Source organism: Nelumbo nucifera, chromosome 5 (assembly GCF_055504915.1).
Source record: "Nelumbo nucifera cultivar China Antique chromosome 5, China Antique-T2T, whole genome shotgun sequence".
NCBI classification, from domain to species: Eukaryota; Viridiplantae; Streptophyta; class Magnoliopsida; order Proteales; family Nelumbonaceae; genus Nelumbo; species Nelumbo nucifera.
Genome location: NC_142653.1, coordinates 83,287,509 through 83,302,619, shown reverse-complemented (window position 1 = coordinate 83,302,619; position 15,111 = coordinate 83,287,509). Strand labels below are relative to the sequence as shown.

The window sequence follows — 15,111 nt, the reverse complement described above, 5'->3', positions numbered from 1 at the left end:
CATGAATGTTCGCCCCTTTTGTCTGGCAGAGCACTTACATTACAGAACCCTTGAGATTTCCTTGGTTAAGAAGATTTCTTCAGGTAGTGGTTCTTCTACTCTACGTTTTTCTTGTGCAGTACATTTATAATAACAAGTTTTTTTTTTTAACGGCTTGAATCTGGTGTAGAAGGTTTGTTGAGTGGTAGTAGGGACATGAAAGGGATATATGGGCATATATGTGAAGCAATTTATAAATATCATTCAAGTTTAAAGCCAAAGGATCCCTTGAAATATAAATGGTTTGATATGACCATGTCAACAGGCCACGTTGTGGGTCTAATTTTATTGATGGAACCATCACACTATGGGCCTATCTGCCTCTGCTTTCTGAAAGTAATGTATCACACCCCAAAGGGTATATGATGATCTAGATGATGTAAGTTGGGTGTCTCCTATGAGCCTAAGCAGGTTTTGGATGTTGATTTTATATGAAGTCCCATAGAGTAGTTGTCTACACTCCACAGCCCACATTAATTTCTTCCAGTATGACTGAGAATCAGCTTGCTTTCTCTCATATGGCCAAAAAAAAGAAGAAAAAGAAAAGAAAAATTAATAGATGGTGTCAATCTTGCAGTATTAAAGAGAATGATGGCAAGAAAGAAGAATTTTGAGGTGGGGAAGTTCTCAATTCTCAATAAACAATCCCCGGGCCCCTGGGTCTGGTCAGATATCATGGAGAGGGAAATAATGTGAATGTCCAAAAGTTCTCTCTTCTTTGGCTTGTGGACAGTCTGGAAACTTGTCACCTCAGTCCAGTTAGGACTTACGAGGCAAAAGCAAAACCTTCATAGTTTGTACAGCTTCATGCTCCAAAGCCCTCGGCATCCATTGAAGCCATGGGACAAAATACTGCTGGGTTGGGTGGTTGTAAGTAATTGGGTGGGTGGGTGGGTGGGTTGTTGATTTATCCTTTGCATCTTTTCTTTGTTGTTGTAATACTAATTATTATTGCATTTTGGTACGTCGCTGACAATAAAGAGAAGATGGGTCAAGTTGGCAAGAGACTCATTGGCTGGAAAATTTTGGGCCCAGATTTGGTTGCTTTTCCGTGCTTTACTCAGTGCGAGTGCGATCTCCCCATGATCGTTACTCTCTTGTATTAAAAGGAAGGGTTGGCCCAGAAACAGTGCAGAAAACCTGTAAAACACCCATTTTGGCTATTCATAGCACACAACTACAACTCTTTTCACACACAAAAGTACTAATGAAATCTTATATTCTTGTCTTTTCCTGTTGCATTTCTCTTTATTCATTCTAGTTCCATCTGCAAAAGCAAAAGTGTACTCGCTGAGATCTGAATTCTGAATCTAAACCCATGTAGACGATACGGCTGACTATGGCCATTTGAACCCATGTGAAGACTGGAAAGAACATGAAGACTAACATCTCTATGTTTGATCTCTGATATTCTTGTTCATTTCAATCGGAATCAAATAGGTTAGTTTTAGTTTCTGGTTTTCCAAGTACAATGCCGAGGGCTGTTTACAGGTCAGGTTGGGTCGGTTTATTGGCATTTTCCCAACCGACCTGACCTGGTTGGTTTACCTAGAAATGAAACCGAAACCGACCCGGTACTAAGTAAAACTGACCTGGTCGGTTTGGATTGGTTTGGGTTGATTTTGTGAATGATTCTCTCGGTGTGAACAGTAAAGGATTCAAGTCTAAGAAGCAAAGGCTGGATTCTTAGAAATTAAAAATGATTTGATGGATTAAAACTGAAATTTTATATATCAGAAATTTTATTATAATATATATTTCCGAAATAAAGTTATATATACATATATAATATCTAAGTTGGTTTGGGTCAGTTCAGTTTTAGTTTTCATGTGTGAAAACCGAAACCGAATTGAACCATCGGTTTATGTTTTTTGTAACCCAAAACCAACTGGTACTAAAGAAAAATTAGCCAACTTAGGATGAATCGGACCGGATTGGTCAATTTAGGTCTTATTATGATCAGCCTTAAAACATACTACCAAAAGAAAGTACAATGCCAAACATAGACTCTAGTAGTAACCGGCTAACCATAGAGAGAAAAAAAGGGAATAGAAAGAACTTGCTATAATATAGGGAGGGAGCATGAGAAAGTGTTACCGTGTGATTAGGGCAAATCCAGACTTCATGGTCCAAAGTATTTATCCGTAATAGATTTATATTGGATTAGATCCGATTGCACCAATACCCAATCCATTGATAGAAAATGATAATACAGGTGTTAATGGACCAGTATTTTTGTTTTTGTTTTCTTGGGTAAAATGCAAAAATCTCCCCTGATATTTCTGATAATTATAAAAACCTTTTCTTTAATTTCACTTTAACAAAAACCTCCCCTAAACTTTCAAAGAACTCAACAAAAACCTTCCTAATGTCACTAATCTAACGGATAACGTTAAACCAAAGCATCAATTTCCAAATACCCATTATACCTTTTTGTTATTTAATTTACATATATTTTTACTGAAATAGCCCAATACACAAGCTTTCTCTTTTCATTTGGTGCTATGCACTATTAATAACTCCCCCCTGACCCCTTTTTCCCCAAATGCTAGTTGCGGGATTTGATTGTGCATCAATGCTGGAACAAACCTGCTAACACACTGAGCGTTGTGATACTTTGAACTATATGAGTGGGGTTTTTATAGCTTGTCAAGATAACACATGAGAGAACACCTCCTAAAATAAAAACATTTTTTTTATAAGTGATTTATTTAAAAGGGATAAATGATCTATGAGGGGTTAAAATATTGTGTTTTTATCAGATTGTCATAGGTATATGTTTCATATATGTAATTTTCAGTTCATTTTGTTCATGAAATACAATATCTAAGTTATATTTAATTCATTTCACTTTTAATATTTGGGGAAAATTTATAATATTGGAAATATATGATACCAAAAGTGTGTTGACCAATCAAAACCCTCCCATAAATTTTGATAAATACAACCTGATTGGTTATTACTTTTATAATACCTGTTAATTGGGTATAAGATTTTCAACTATAACGTATTTTCTGTATCATGATCTAACCTAAAATATAAAATTTTGATCGAACCCTAATATATAATATTTTGCAATGTTTTAAAAAATGACAGATCCGGAACCATTCTGGCCACTGGTTTCTAGATTGATGGTTCGATTGTCCGGAACAAAAAAAAATTAAAATTAATTAAAATAAAAAAAGACCAAAAATCATTGAATGGATCGATAATTCAACCACCCACATTAACGGGTCATTGATCAATTCAACGATTTTTGAGCAAGGACTGAATATGGAATAAAACAGAACTAATTACCTAGGCGGTTTCCAGGTTGAACGGTACGACCATCCAATCAACAGCAGTTCGAAAACTACCATATTTTGATCATTTTTAGTTTAATATATTTATACAGTTCATTATTCAATATGATCTAAAGTTGATTCGAATCCGAGGAATAACATACATTTTGGATCCGTTTGGCTTTATATGGAAAGGACGGGAGATAGAATGGAACAACGGCGTCGCTTCAGGTTTGAACTGAAAAAGAAATACTTCCAAGTCCCAACTTCCACGTCGGAACCTTCTACGGTCTGGTCCACTGGTCGGCAGGTTTGGGGAGTGGGGACGACTATTTATATTTAATTTATTAGAGAAGAGGACTACCGGAGTAGCCACCACCATCACCACCACTTCACCCCTCATATTTAAAGCCTGGGGGATAACTCATAGGTGTCGTCGGTCGAGGGGAGTTGGGTGGTGGCGACACGGGCCCCCCCTTTTCCATCATTTTCATTCCATCCCCACTCCCCACCCACATCTTACTTAACAAGGCAATTTTTAAGACTGGAAGAGATGTTAATAATAGAGAGAGTTATATAAGCGGGGCCACATGATTGCCACCTGGACAATTCCACATGGCATTTCACGTTTGTAACTTGTAAGCAGAGTTAAGTTGACCTAATGCAAAACAGGGAGGTGAGCGACATCCATTTAATTTCAAATCTTCAAAGCCTCAAAAGGGGTTTGGGCGTTTGCCGTTTGCCTTGAAGCAATACAAAGAGTGACATGGATGATCCATTTGACTTTGACTTTTCTTTTTCACAGTCTCTCTCTCTCTGCCTCTCTTTCTTTTACAAACAAATTTGATGTTTGAATCCTCTACTGTTCTACTCGTAATGGTGGGCCAATCATGATATACCACGTCAGCTTCGTACACCTCGTTCTACAAGTCGGGATGACGTGGTGTGTCATGATTGGTCCAGTGTAGCTAAGCCACCAGAGGTCATTCGTGTTAGTCTGCAGAAACAAGTAGGATTTGTTGATACATCATCAATTTCGGATCGCCAGATTCACCACCTTCGTATTATTTTCCGGCCCTAAATTCAACGCTTTCCCTCTTCCCTCCATTCTCTCTCTTTCGCTTTCCCGTGTCTGATGCTCTGATGTCCACACCTCAGCAGCTACACGGAGAGAGAGAGAGAGAGAGAGAGAGAGAGGACACAGAAGATGAGTGACCAGGCAATAACCACCATATATCATTCCATTCAGTTGGTCATCGACAAGATTTCAAATATACAAAAGAAAGACTGAGAGTGAGAAAGAGAAGACAGTTAAACAAAAGAGAAGACCGTGAGCTTTGCGAGGAAGAAAAGAATCTCTGTGCTATTTGTTTTATGGTCTTCCATTTCTACGTCTTCTTTCCTTAAAGGTTCGTTGTTTCACCCAAGACCATTTTTTTTTTGTTCATTTTGTAATTGAACTTGGAAACATTGCCTTTCCTCTTTCTTCAATCACAATTGCTTTGAATGGTTTCCTTTGTTTTCTTTCTCTTGCTTATGTGCTCTGAGTCTTCCAATCTGAGGTATGCATGCCGAGAACGAGTTAATTGTCTCTTTAATTTGATTCGGGAGATCGTTTAATCTGCTAGGCTATCTGGGTCTTTGAAATAACGTCTCTTTACGGTTGAGTTACTCCGATCTGGCTCGAAATTTATAATTTTCTTCTTAAATCCTCTTTGCACTTCAATTCTTGAGTTTGTTTCTTTTTTTTTTTTTTTTTCCCTTCATTTCTAGGTTTGCTGTGAGATGCCAATTTCATGACTTTTCTCTTGAGAGACCCATTTCAATACTCTATTACTCTTCACTGTTGTTTTATAATGCTTTCTTTTGAGAGACCCATTTCAAAAACTTGCCTGCTTCCTTGGAAAATTCTCATTTTCATGGTGAATTTCGGGTAGTAATGCATATTTATTCCTTGCTTGAATTTGTACACATGTGCCAGAATCTTCAGAGCTACTTCTTGCAAATGTACTTGGTTCACATCTTCTTGACTTTCAAGTCCCATTCTGTTCTATGTAGTTGGTGAGTTCCTTTGTTCTATATATTTCTTCGAATCTTATGTAGATTCTTAAACATATTTTCCTGTAAAACTATCTTGTGTGTAGCCACATCGTTGTTCGATGCAGCTTTTGTGTAATTTGATTCATCTGTTCATTGGATTCTTAAGGTTTTAAATAGTACGTTTTTCAATTAGTTATCTGCATTCTTTCTTCTACCGGAAGATCATCTATTCCAAGTGATTTAAATTCCTTTTTCTAAGGTCTTGTCTGCTTGTGCAGACACAGGTTTGCAGCTTAACATAACATTCCTAATTTGGTTGAGTTGCAGTTCATCTATAGTGTATCATAGACTGTTTTGCCACTAGAATCCTTTCTAGCTTATGCTGGATTTTTTGATGTTTAAACTTAACCAAAATGCTTAAACTGATAATTCTTATTGTATTACATTCACTGTTTCTTTTTTCTGTTTTTCCAAATATTTTCCTTTTCTTTTATTTTTATCACGCATCTAGCTCCCACAAATTCCCTCTCCTCTGTCAGTTTCACTTTCTTGTACGTTTAACATTTTGATGCTTCATTCATCAAAAATGTTTTTTGGTGGTGATTCAGGGAAGATTATTATGGAGCTCAAATGTCATCATGATTTCAAATTCACCTGTAGTTAGATAAGATCGTTTGGATATCTTCTCTGGATTTCTGTCCCTGGTATGATCACTACAAAGCCTCCATGTAATAATCATATTTTGATGTTCACTTCTTTTAACAGTTTAAGTAGGTAAATTGCTTCCTATAATACTTGATAATGATGATATCTCATATAATTTAGAGATGATAACATATGATGTTGTCAGACTTGAACTGAACATAGAACCATTTTGGCCACTTGGCCATGGGTTGAGCAGTTCAACAATCCAGTTCGACCTAAAACAACAAATATTAGAGATTACAACCTCTATTAAGACATGCATTGGGATAAATTTGATCAAGTCAACCCTAAGACCAGGCAACCTGTAAAAACATGTTTGCTGCCAGTTCCCAGTTCTGATGGTCTGACTGTCCAGTCTTGTCCAAGTCTGACAACACTGAAATGGGCTACTTTGTAAGGTATCAAATAGAGATGATGCCTAATGTAGTTTATAAATTTAAAATGGAGAATTCACAATTTTGTTTATTCTAGAAAATGGCACAAGTTTTGTGATAAGGAGGATCATTTTATAGGTTTTCTGATATGCTTTTATGGTGTTTGCTAACAGATTGAACATGACCAATAGAGCCACTACAAAAGTTCGACTGGTTAGATGTCCCAAATGCTGGGGACTTCTTCCTGAGTTGGCTCCTGTGTATCAATGTGCTGGATGTGGTACTGTTCTGCAAGGTATTATTCTTTAGCATAAAGCACCTCTTTGGTAAGCCCAAGCAACTACAACCTACTGATACAGTAACCTTAGGTATTATGAGAATACGATCTCGGATCTCATACCCACACACTCTTCCTACATCCCTACCCACTGGACACAACAGCCATGCATTTAGAATATCTCCCTTGTCATTCATGGGGAGATGTTCCCAATAAACAGTGGTAGAATCTTATGAGTATGGATGTGAGAAGATTTTGTGGGTAGGAGATCTGAAGTGAGATATTATCTAGGATAGTGACATACTTACAGTGTTCTACACAATTGACAGTGAAAGAGATTATAACTGATAGATAAGAAAATATGAAGTGGAAGTGGCCTATGGAATACAGCAATTGAGGAGGAAATTTAAGTGGCTGGTGCAAGAGATGGAAGTTAAGATTAGTTGGGTTAAAAGATCAGCTAATTCTTTTGCTGATGGATTAGCTAAACAAGGGGTGGAGAGGGAATCAATGTTTTGGGCTCAAATGTAATTTTATTGTTTATCTCTTTTTCTTTTTCTTTTCTTTTCTTGGGGGATCATGTTGTAATTGGAAGATACGAGAGTTTGTCTTCCTCTTTGTAATTGTTCTTATGTTGAATTAATGAATTTGTTATTGATCAAAACAAATTTTTGAGTACAGATCCATGTTTTATCTCTTATAATAGTTGTACACTTGTACTTCGCAATGTTCACATTGGAGACGCATTGAGTCCTATCTATTTTTCCTTGGCTCATCCATCTCAAAATATGGTCAGTATACCTCCTGAATTGGATGGACAATCCATAGTCATTGCCTACCATTGACCCATTATTTCCTTATTCAGTTGCATACTGCAACCAAGGAACCTTGCTTCTTAACTTGTTATTATCAGCTTGATTGTTAATTATCCATTGAACCATCAGATCAGCAGTGCACATACAACATGTATTTTGTCCAAAATACATGCCACTTAATATATATGAAATGCATTTGAAATATGCTACATGTGGAGCATGTTTTAAATGTTGACTGTGGTTCATGTTCCTATGGTTTTAGGTTTAATTTATTTGCTTGCATCTCACCATCATGATGGATCTTGATGTCCATCAAGGGCATCCAACCACATGGTCTAACAGGTGTAGAAGGATATGGACTGACCTACCATTCTCTTACATTTCATAGAGAAGGGTTTGTGTGTTTCTAAATCTCCAATATGTAAAAGCTTGCTGCTATACTTTTGACACACTTTTCTCTGGACTCTGATGACCAGAAGACTGGGTAGAACTCGGTTACTGCAATCCAGTTTAACCAATTTAATTCATACCAAGTATATTAGTTTCATCTTGATATACCTTATTGATAAGATAGTTGATGTGACACTCTTGGCATGGGAGGCACCCTTGCTAGAAGCCAGAAAAATTCTTACTCTGGTGCCACTATGACTTACTATATATATATATATTTTGATAAATAACATCAATTCCATTAAAATAATGAATAGATACAAGAAGATCCCCTTAGAGGCGCGAGGAGCAGCCTCTCCAAACAGCAAATACACAAACTACAACAGAGAAAACATGAATGTTGAAATTAAAACAATAGTTACAATTGTGCCCAGAACAATGTTTCCCTATTTATCCCTTGTTTTGCCAAGATATCAGCAAAAGCATTAGCTGATCTCCCAACCCATTGTACTGTTATAGACATATTTCTTGTCAGCCATTTGAATTTCTTTAACTCATTTTTGTAATCCCAAGTGACATCCTCTGAATTATTTAACCAGTCCACCACTGTCTTAGAGTCTCCTTCAATCAGAAGCTGCTCCACGCCCACTTCTTTTGCAAGAAGTTTCCTTGTATTGCAGCTAGAAGTTCTACCTGGATAGAGTTCCCAACTCCTAAAGGGCCAGAGTAGATTAAGACAACCTCTCCAGCCTCATTCCTCAGTACACCTCCCATCCCAGAGGGACCTGGGTTACCCTGGCTACTCCCATCAAAATTCAGCTTCAAAGAACCAAGAGGAGGGGGGAGCAAGCTAGTTACTGCCCTTCCCTTGTAGGAGGAACAGCTTGCTACAAACTTCCAATCCTTCCAACAATCAGCAAAAGTAAAATGGTTAAATAATTCTAGAGTCTTTAACCAATGTAAAGACTTGGACAAAATGCAGTCCTTTAAAGTTTGACTGCTTCTTCCTTTTTCTTGGAAGATTCTGGCATTCCTTTCTTCCCATACTGTCCATAACAATGCTGCACGTGAGCATCTCCACATTTTCCTTCCTCTTTTATGGGGCCAAGAGAAGAAAGAAGGGTTAAAGGTTGTGCTTACTTCTGTTGGCATATCCCAACTAGACCCAAACAAAGATAGAAGCCAAGCCTAGAGCTCTACAGTGACACTACAAGATAAAAATAGATGATTACAATCCTCACCATGGGATCTGCAAAGAATGCACCAGTTTGGTGAAATACAAAGGATGGGTCTTCTCTTTTGTAGGTTGTCCATCGTGTTTACTTTACCATGCCAGACTTCCCAACACAAAGCCATAACCTTGGGGGGGACCGGCCTACACCAGACTTCTTTGAAAGGGAAACTCTAATGAGAGGGAGATTAGCAGAGGAACTTGAAAAAAGAACCACAAGAAAAAGACCCTTTGGGGTGAATGGCCCAAATCCTTTTATCAGGTTTCGAGGGATCCAACCAAACCTTATCAAGGAGACATAGAAGAGTAGACAAACACTCAATTTCCTCATTCCTTAATCCTCTATGGAAACCAAAATCCCAAGACAAAGTTGGTAAGGATAAATTTGACGGAAGGAATTTTGAGATCACCTCATTTTTAAAGGGAGATCCCCAACCCAAATGTCCTCCCAAAACCGAATAGAATTACCTGAACAAGCATCATACCTGACACAGCTAAGGATCTGTGGAAGAACTTGTGAATTGCTTTCCAAGGTGTGGCTAGGTTAGCCCTCCTTGATGCACCAGCATCCCAACCACTCTCGGAACATCCATGAATACTCTTCACTACTTCATGCCAGAGTCTATCCCTCTCCAAAGGCCATCTCCACAACCACTTCCCTAACAAAGCTGAGTTCTTTTTAAGCACATTCCTAAGCTCTAATCCTCCCTCCTCTTTGCTTCTACCCACAACCCCCCACTTAATTAAATGGTCTTTTTTACCTTCTCCCGGTTCCCATAGAAAATCTCTCATCAATTTTTCCAACTTCTTTGCTTCCCTAGACGGTATCCTAAAGACAGAGAGATAATAGGTAGGTAGATTCATGAGGGTAGCTTTTATGAAAGTGATCCTCCCACCCAAAGAGATATAATTTTTCTTCCAAACAGCTAGTCTCTTTTCTAACTTCTCCAAGACTAGGGTCTAGAACCTACTCTCCCTAGGGTTTGCTCCTAACGGAAGTCCTAAGTAAGACAAAGGTCAGGAGGAAATGGAGCACTCAAGACAGCCTGCAATCGCCTCAACCTCCTCAAAAACTATCTGAGGAGAGGTGTAACCTGACTAATAATGGAGGGGAGGATTTCTTTAATCCTTAAAGACAAGACCTTGGCCAGGATTTTATAAATACTAGTCACCAAACTAATTGGCCTAAAATCTTATTATATTGATGAATCACATCATAGTCTTCACAAGAGCATAATTTAATTTCTTGCTTCTTTCTTGATCTACATATATTATATATCATTTATATTATTCTGAAATCCTTTTGTTTATTATTTAATTTAACATATTCTCTTTTACACAGCAAAAAAGCGCAAAGATGGGAGAGGTGTAACCTCAGAAGCACTGGAACAGAATCTTGTGCAGAAGAATAAACATCAGGATGATCATGAAAATAAAGAATCAACAAGCTTGAGTCAAAAACAAGATCCTCGTGCAGAAGAATGTTCCCCAAGTATGAATAATGGGAAAGAACAAATTGAACATATTGATTGCAATGAGATGTCATCTGGAAGTAGAAACTTTCCAAATGGATTTACCTCTTTAGATAACCTGGATTATTCTGAGTGGGAAGAGACATCGCCAGAAACTAGAGATATTGTGAAAGTCGGTGGAAACTATGGAAGACCCTCTAGTTTTGAAAGCCAATATTCTGACAGTCAGCAGCCTCCTACAGGAGAAAGAAGCTTGACCTTGTCAGTTCAAGAGGCATTAGATGACAGCAATCCTTCGAAGACTGATTCCTCACCTTTAAATGGACAGTTGGAACACTCTCCGAATATTTCTATTCATGCATTTGACCATATGCGCTCAAGAGATACAGTGGAAACTACAGAACCCTTTGACTATGGTGTGATTTCTGAGGAGTTCAGTGGTACACTTAGAGATATTTCAAAATCTCCAACCAGAAGTTCCCATGCTTATGATGGTAGTGTTTCTTCTTATGATGTCTGGGATGACCAGTGCCCTGACCGATCTCCACACTTACCTGAAAGCAATTTGTTTGGAACTAAAAGTTGCTTGGAATTGTTCAGTACCAAAGGCAGGCCTACAAGGGAGGATGTCTTTCTGTATCAAAAAATGAGGAACAATTCAGATGTGCAACATCAAGAGAAGTCCTCCTCAAATGAGATGCATGGACTTGATGTCATGGGCAATTTTAATTGGGATAAAGATGAATTACAAGAACCTGTCAGACATGGTATTGGAGCTCAGGATGATCTAAATCCTCAGGAATCTGAAGGCTTCCATGCACTGCAAAACTGTAGATCAGAGAAAGAAGATGACTTTCTCTCTAGGGACTCCTACAGAAGGAGATCACCTGTTTTTTATGGAAATGGCAGTTCCTCAAATTATGGGCATGAAGCATTTGTACGTAGCTCAAGTTTGTATTCATCTGGCAAACTTGAGTATCTTGATCAAATAGAACTCCTAAGAAAGGTCAATGAACTAATAGATCAGCTCAATAGATCGTACAACCCGAGAGAAAAGTTAAGGGGAAGAGTTATGGCCAGATGCAGCAAGCAGGAAAACCACCAACCCTTGCTTTATTATTATGAAAAACCCGATGCAGAAAGTCTGCAGTTCAATGATGCAAAATATCCTCAGAACCTTCCTGGTCCATATAAGCCAACAAATAGAGGACATAAAAATTATGCATTCCCGCAAATTCCTTTCTCAGGAATGGCTACTCATCGTCAATACCATGTTGACTGTTCCTGTTCACGTTGCTTCCCAGAAGACCGACAATGTCTGACAGAGTTGCCTCCCTCCAGCATGTGTTATAACAAAGGACCATGGGGAGGCCATCATGGTATCAGGTGCTGCAGCCCTTATGGTTCCACTTCTTCTAGCCAACAACAGCATATGGACTCCAATTTCCATTTACACAGTTTTAACACACTGTCCTGCGAGCAGAATCACATGGACCATGAGGTGCAGAAACCATATTACAGGGAGAGACCTCGTTCTGTAAAGCGGCATTGCCGGCCCATTGCAGGTGGAGCCCCATTTATAGTCTGCCACAGTTGCTGGAAACTGCTTCAGATACCTGCAGATTTTCTCCTCTTGAGAAAGAGATACCATCAGTTACAGTGTGGTGCATGTGCAAAGATACTTAAATTTTCACTTTATAAGAGAGGTCCTATCATTCCTTGCACATCTAGCCAGACTGTGCCTTCAACAAATGAAGTAGGTAGTAATCGTGATTCTACCTCTAGGAGGAACTTTACATCTGCATCTCATTCTCATGAATATCCACCAGCAGATCCAGTATCCTATTCTGAAGAGTATGGACTCTCTATCTGTAAAAGTTTTTCAACTGAAGGTGAGCCTGCCTTCATGCCACCTCTATTTCCTGTCCTTCAAGGTAATAGAAGTGTTAAGATGGATCCTTCAAGTAGTTGTCCAGAGCCAATGGAAGAGAGAAAGATGTTAAACTTGAAAGGCTCCAAGAATAAAAATTCAGGGGCATCTACTTATTCAACTCAATCCTCTAATGTAGCTAAAATGGAGAAACTAGCCTTAGAAGCAGAAGTGGTGTCAACAGTTTCACCACTTCATCAGCTTATGGGATATTCTTCACCAAGTGAGATGATTTACAGGACTTCTGCTGTATCAGAAGATTGATGTCTTCAGTCCTAACCAGACAGAGGTTGCAATGTCTCAAAACTGTACAGGAACTAGGAAAGAGGGATTTTCTGAGAATTATATGATACATTCATCAATTGCAGGATCTGGAAAATGGACCATGAAAATTAAGGCATGCCTTCAAAATCTGTTAAAGATGGTTAGTTGTGAATGAAAGAGGTATTCACTCAGTTTATGAAGTCCTGATCAAGCAGGCCCTTTCAATGGATCAGAGCATGCATTTCTCTATTGCTTCTCTCGTTAATTTGTCTGAGGTTCTATAGAGGGGAGACAGTATCCTTTGTTCTTGTTTTTCTTTATTTTCTTCCATTTCTTTTGCAAGCTTGAGAAGATTCTACTCCTTTTCTTTGAAACTGAACTTCATTTCCATGCATGTGTAGATATTCAGACAACATTTACCATTACTTTGCTTTGTTTGTAGTTTAACAGTAAAGTGGCATCTATAAATAAGCTTTATTTGTGTATCAAAGAAGTTTTGGTTGTATTTGATGTTTTTCAAGCAACGATGTTGCAGCAAAGCTACAGATAAGGTGGAACCAATAACTCTTAGAAAACCCATACTCAACCTGCTTGTCTACAAACCCAATTTTAGTGAACTTCACTTGGTAATCCACCTGCAGGAGCCTTTCCTTCACTGGAAGGAGCAAATTTTTTCCCCCGAATTTACTGTATTAAGAGACCAAACAAACAAAGGTTTCAACCCTCGATATAATTAGTATTTTGATTAAGCCTATTTGCTATAGTGTATCTTTTCTACTCCGCTGCAGTTCTGAAAACTGTATGAAGTCAGCAGTGGGTTACCCAAACCTCAAAATCGGGGAACTCTTGTCCAAGGAACCAGAGCTGCACAGTGAACAGCATTAACCATAATTGCTTGGTCATGCTTGTCAATGATATTACGTGTATTTATTGTAATGGTATGAACTAACCACGCCTCTTTTGGGTTTGTAAGTAGAACAGATACTTTTAAGTCATTCAGTTCAGGCATAATTGCCTCTTGTCGTTGTAAGTCCTCGCATCAACGATGCCACTTTCTCTGCCCCCCAAAACTTGACCAGACTAGAAAAACCAGGTGACCTGTTCCGTTTTACTCCAGAATCGTTATTTCTCCCAAAACCGTTGATTTGATCAATAAATCGCTGATCCGGGCGGTTGAACCATTCAACAGTGTGGCCAGTTTTTATTTTTTATTATAAATACATACATAGAATAAACATATTTTAATAGTCTTTATCAAGTGTATGTAGTTATGAAATTTGTGGAAGAATTAATAATAAATTAAATTCATTACATAAAACATTAGACAAAATGAATAATCAAAATTTGATTTACCATTTCAATTTGTTTTAAAAAGATTTGAATCAAAATAGCCCAATATGGGTGGAATGGCGACGAAACTGGGCCATTCCACCGGCGTCCCATGAACACATAATGCAAAACCCAATTTGCCGATATATTACTTCAAACCTCATGGCTAGCTTGGGCTTTAGGAGCTTGTTTACTACTTAGTAGTATCCTTGTTCCAGGTCCAACGTCCAACGTTAGCTTTTAAAAAATTTACTAGTGGGGACTCGTGCGATGCACAGGATTTATTAAGTAAAAGCTAACTAATTGAAAGAGTTATTTACTAAAATACCATTTATAGTTTCATGGATTTACTATTATTTACCCTATAGTTAGCATTTTACTAAAACACCAATCATAATTTGCAATGGATTTAGTCAATCTTTCATTAGATGACAATGGAAAATGACATTGTTGACCATAATGTTCATTTAAATAAATTTAATCAAAAGAAAAGAAAATAAAAACAAAAATACTATTTTTTCCCTTATTAAGACACGGGCAACCACTCTATTGGCTAATATTTGGTCAATTTTGTTTTCTATACAAAAAAAGTGTTAAGGGTATTTTTGGAATATAAAATCATGGGCCTAATGGCAAAACAAACACTCCTTAATGAAAGGTTGATTAAGTAAATAAGTTGTGAAATATATGGAATGTTTTAGTAAAATGAAAACTATAGTGTAAATTTAAGTAAATATGTGAAACTATAAGGCGTGTTCTAGTAAATTACCTTAATAGAAACACATAAGAGTATACAATTGTTTTATATTTTCAACTTTTAGAATAATTAATTGATGGAGGTAGATTTGGCCCGACCCCTTGGCTGTGCGACATGTGGAAGAAACCGGGTGTGACTTGGCAGGAATGCCAGCTCGACACAGTGACATAGCAACAACCATACTCCAAGAAGAGGCCCGAGCTTCCC

General features: G+C 37.9%; 1 protein-coding gene across 7 annotated transcripts; it reads left to right on the top strand.

The window, feature by feature from the left end:
- Window positions 1-4,156: 4,156 nt before the first annotated feature.
- On the top strand, window positions 4,157-13,308 carry LOC104593751 (uncharacterized). Of its 7 annotated transcripts, none has more exons than XM_010253734.3 (5): window positions 4,244-4,729; window positions 5,302-5,381; window positions 5,969-6,064; window positions 6,613-6,734; window positions 10,495-13,308. In XM_010253734.3, exons 4-5 carry the CDS (start codon window positions 6,620-6,622, stop codon window positions 12,816-12,818), a joined length of 2,439 nt encoding a protein of 812 aa, XP_010252036.1. In that variant the 5' UTR covers window positions 4,244-4,729; window positions 5,302-5,381; window positions 5,969-6,064; window positions 6,613-6,619; the 3' UTR covers window positions 12,819-13,308. The 7 variants fall into 7 exon arrangements, 5 of the variants coding, with proteins under 5 accessions (XP_088744531.1, XP_088744532.1, XP_010252036.1 ...); XM_019197145.2 differs by lacking the exon at window positions 4,244-4,729 and adding an exon at window positions 4,819-4,882; XR_016076451.1 differs by lacking the exons at window positions 5,302-5,381; window positions 10,495-13,308 and adding an exon at window positions 7,046-7,384 and having other exon boundaries at window positions 4,157-4,729; window positions 5,969-6,088.
- Window positions 13,309-15,111: the final 1,803 nt, after the last annotated feature.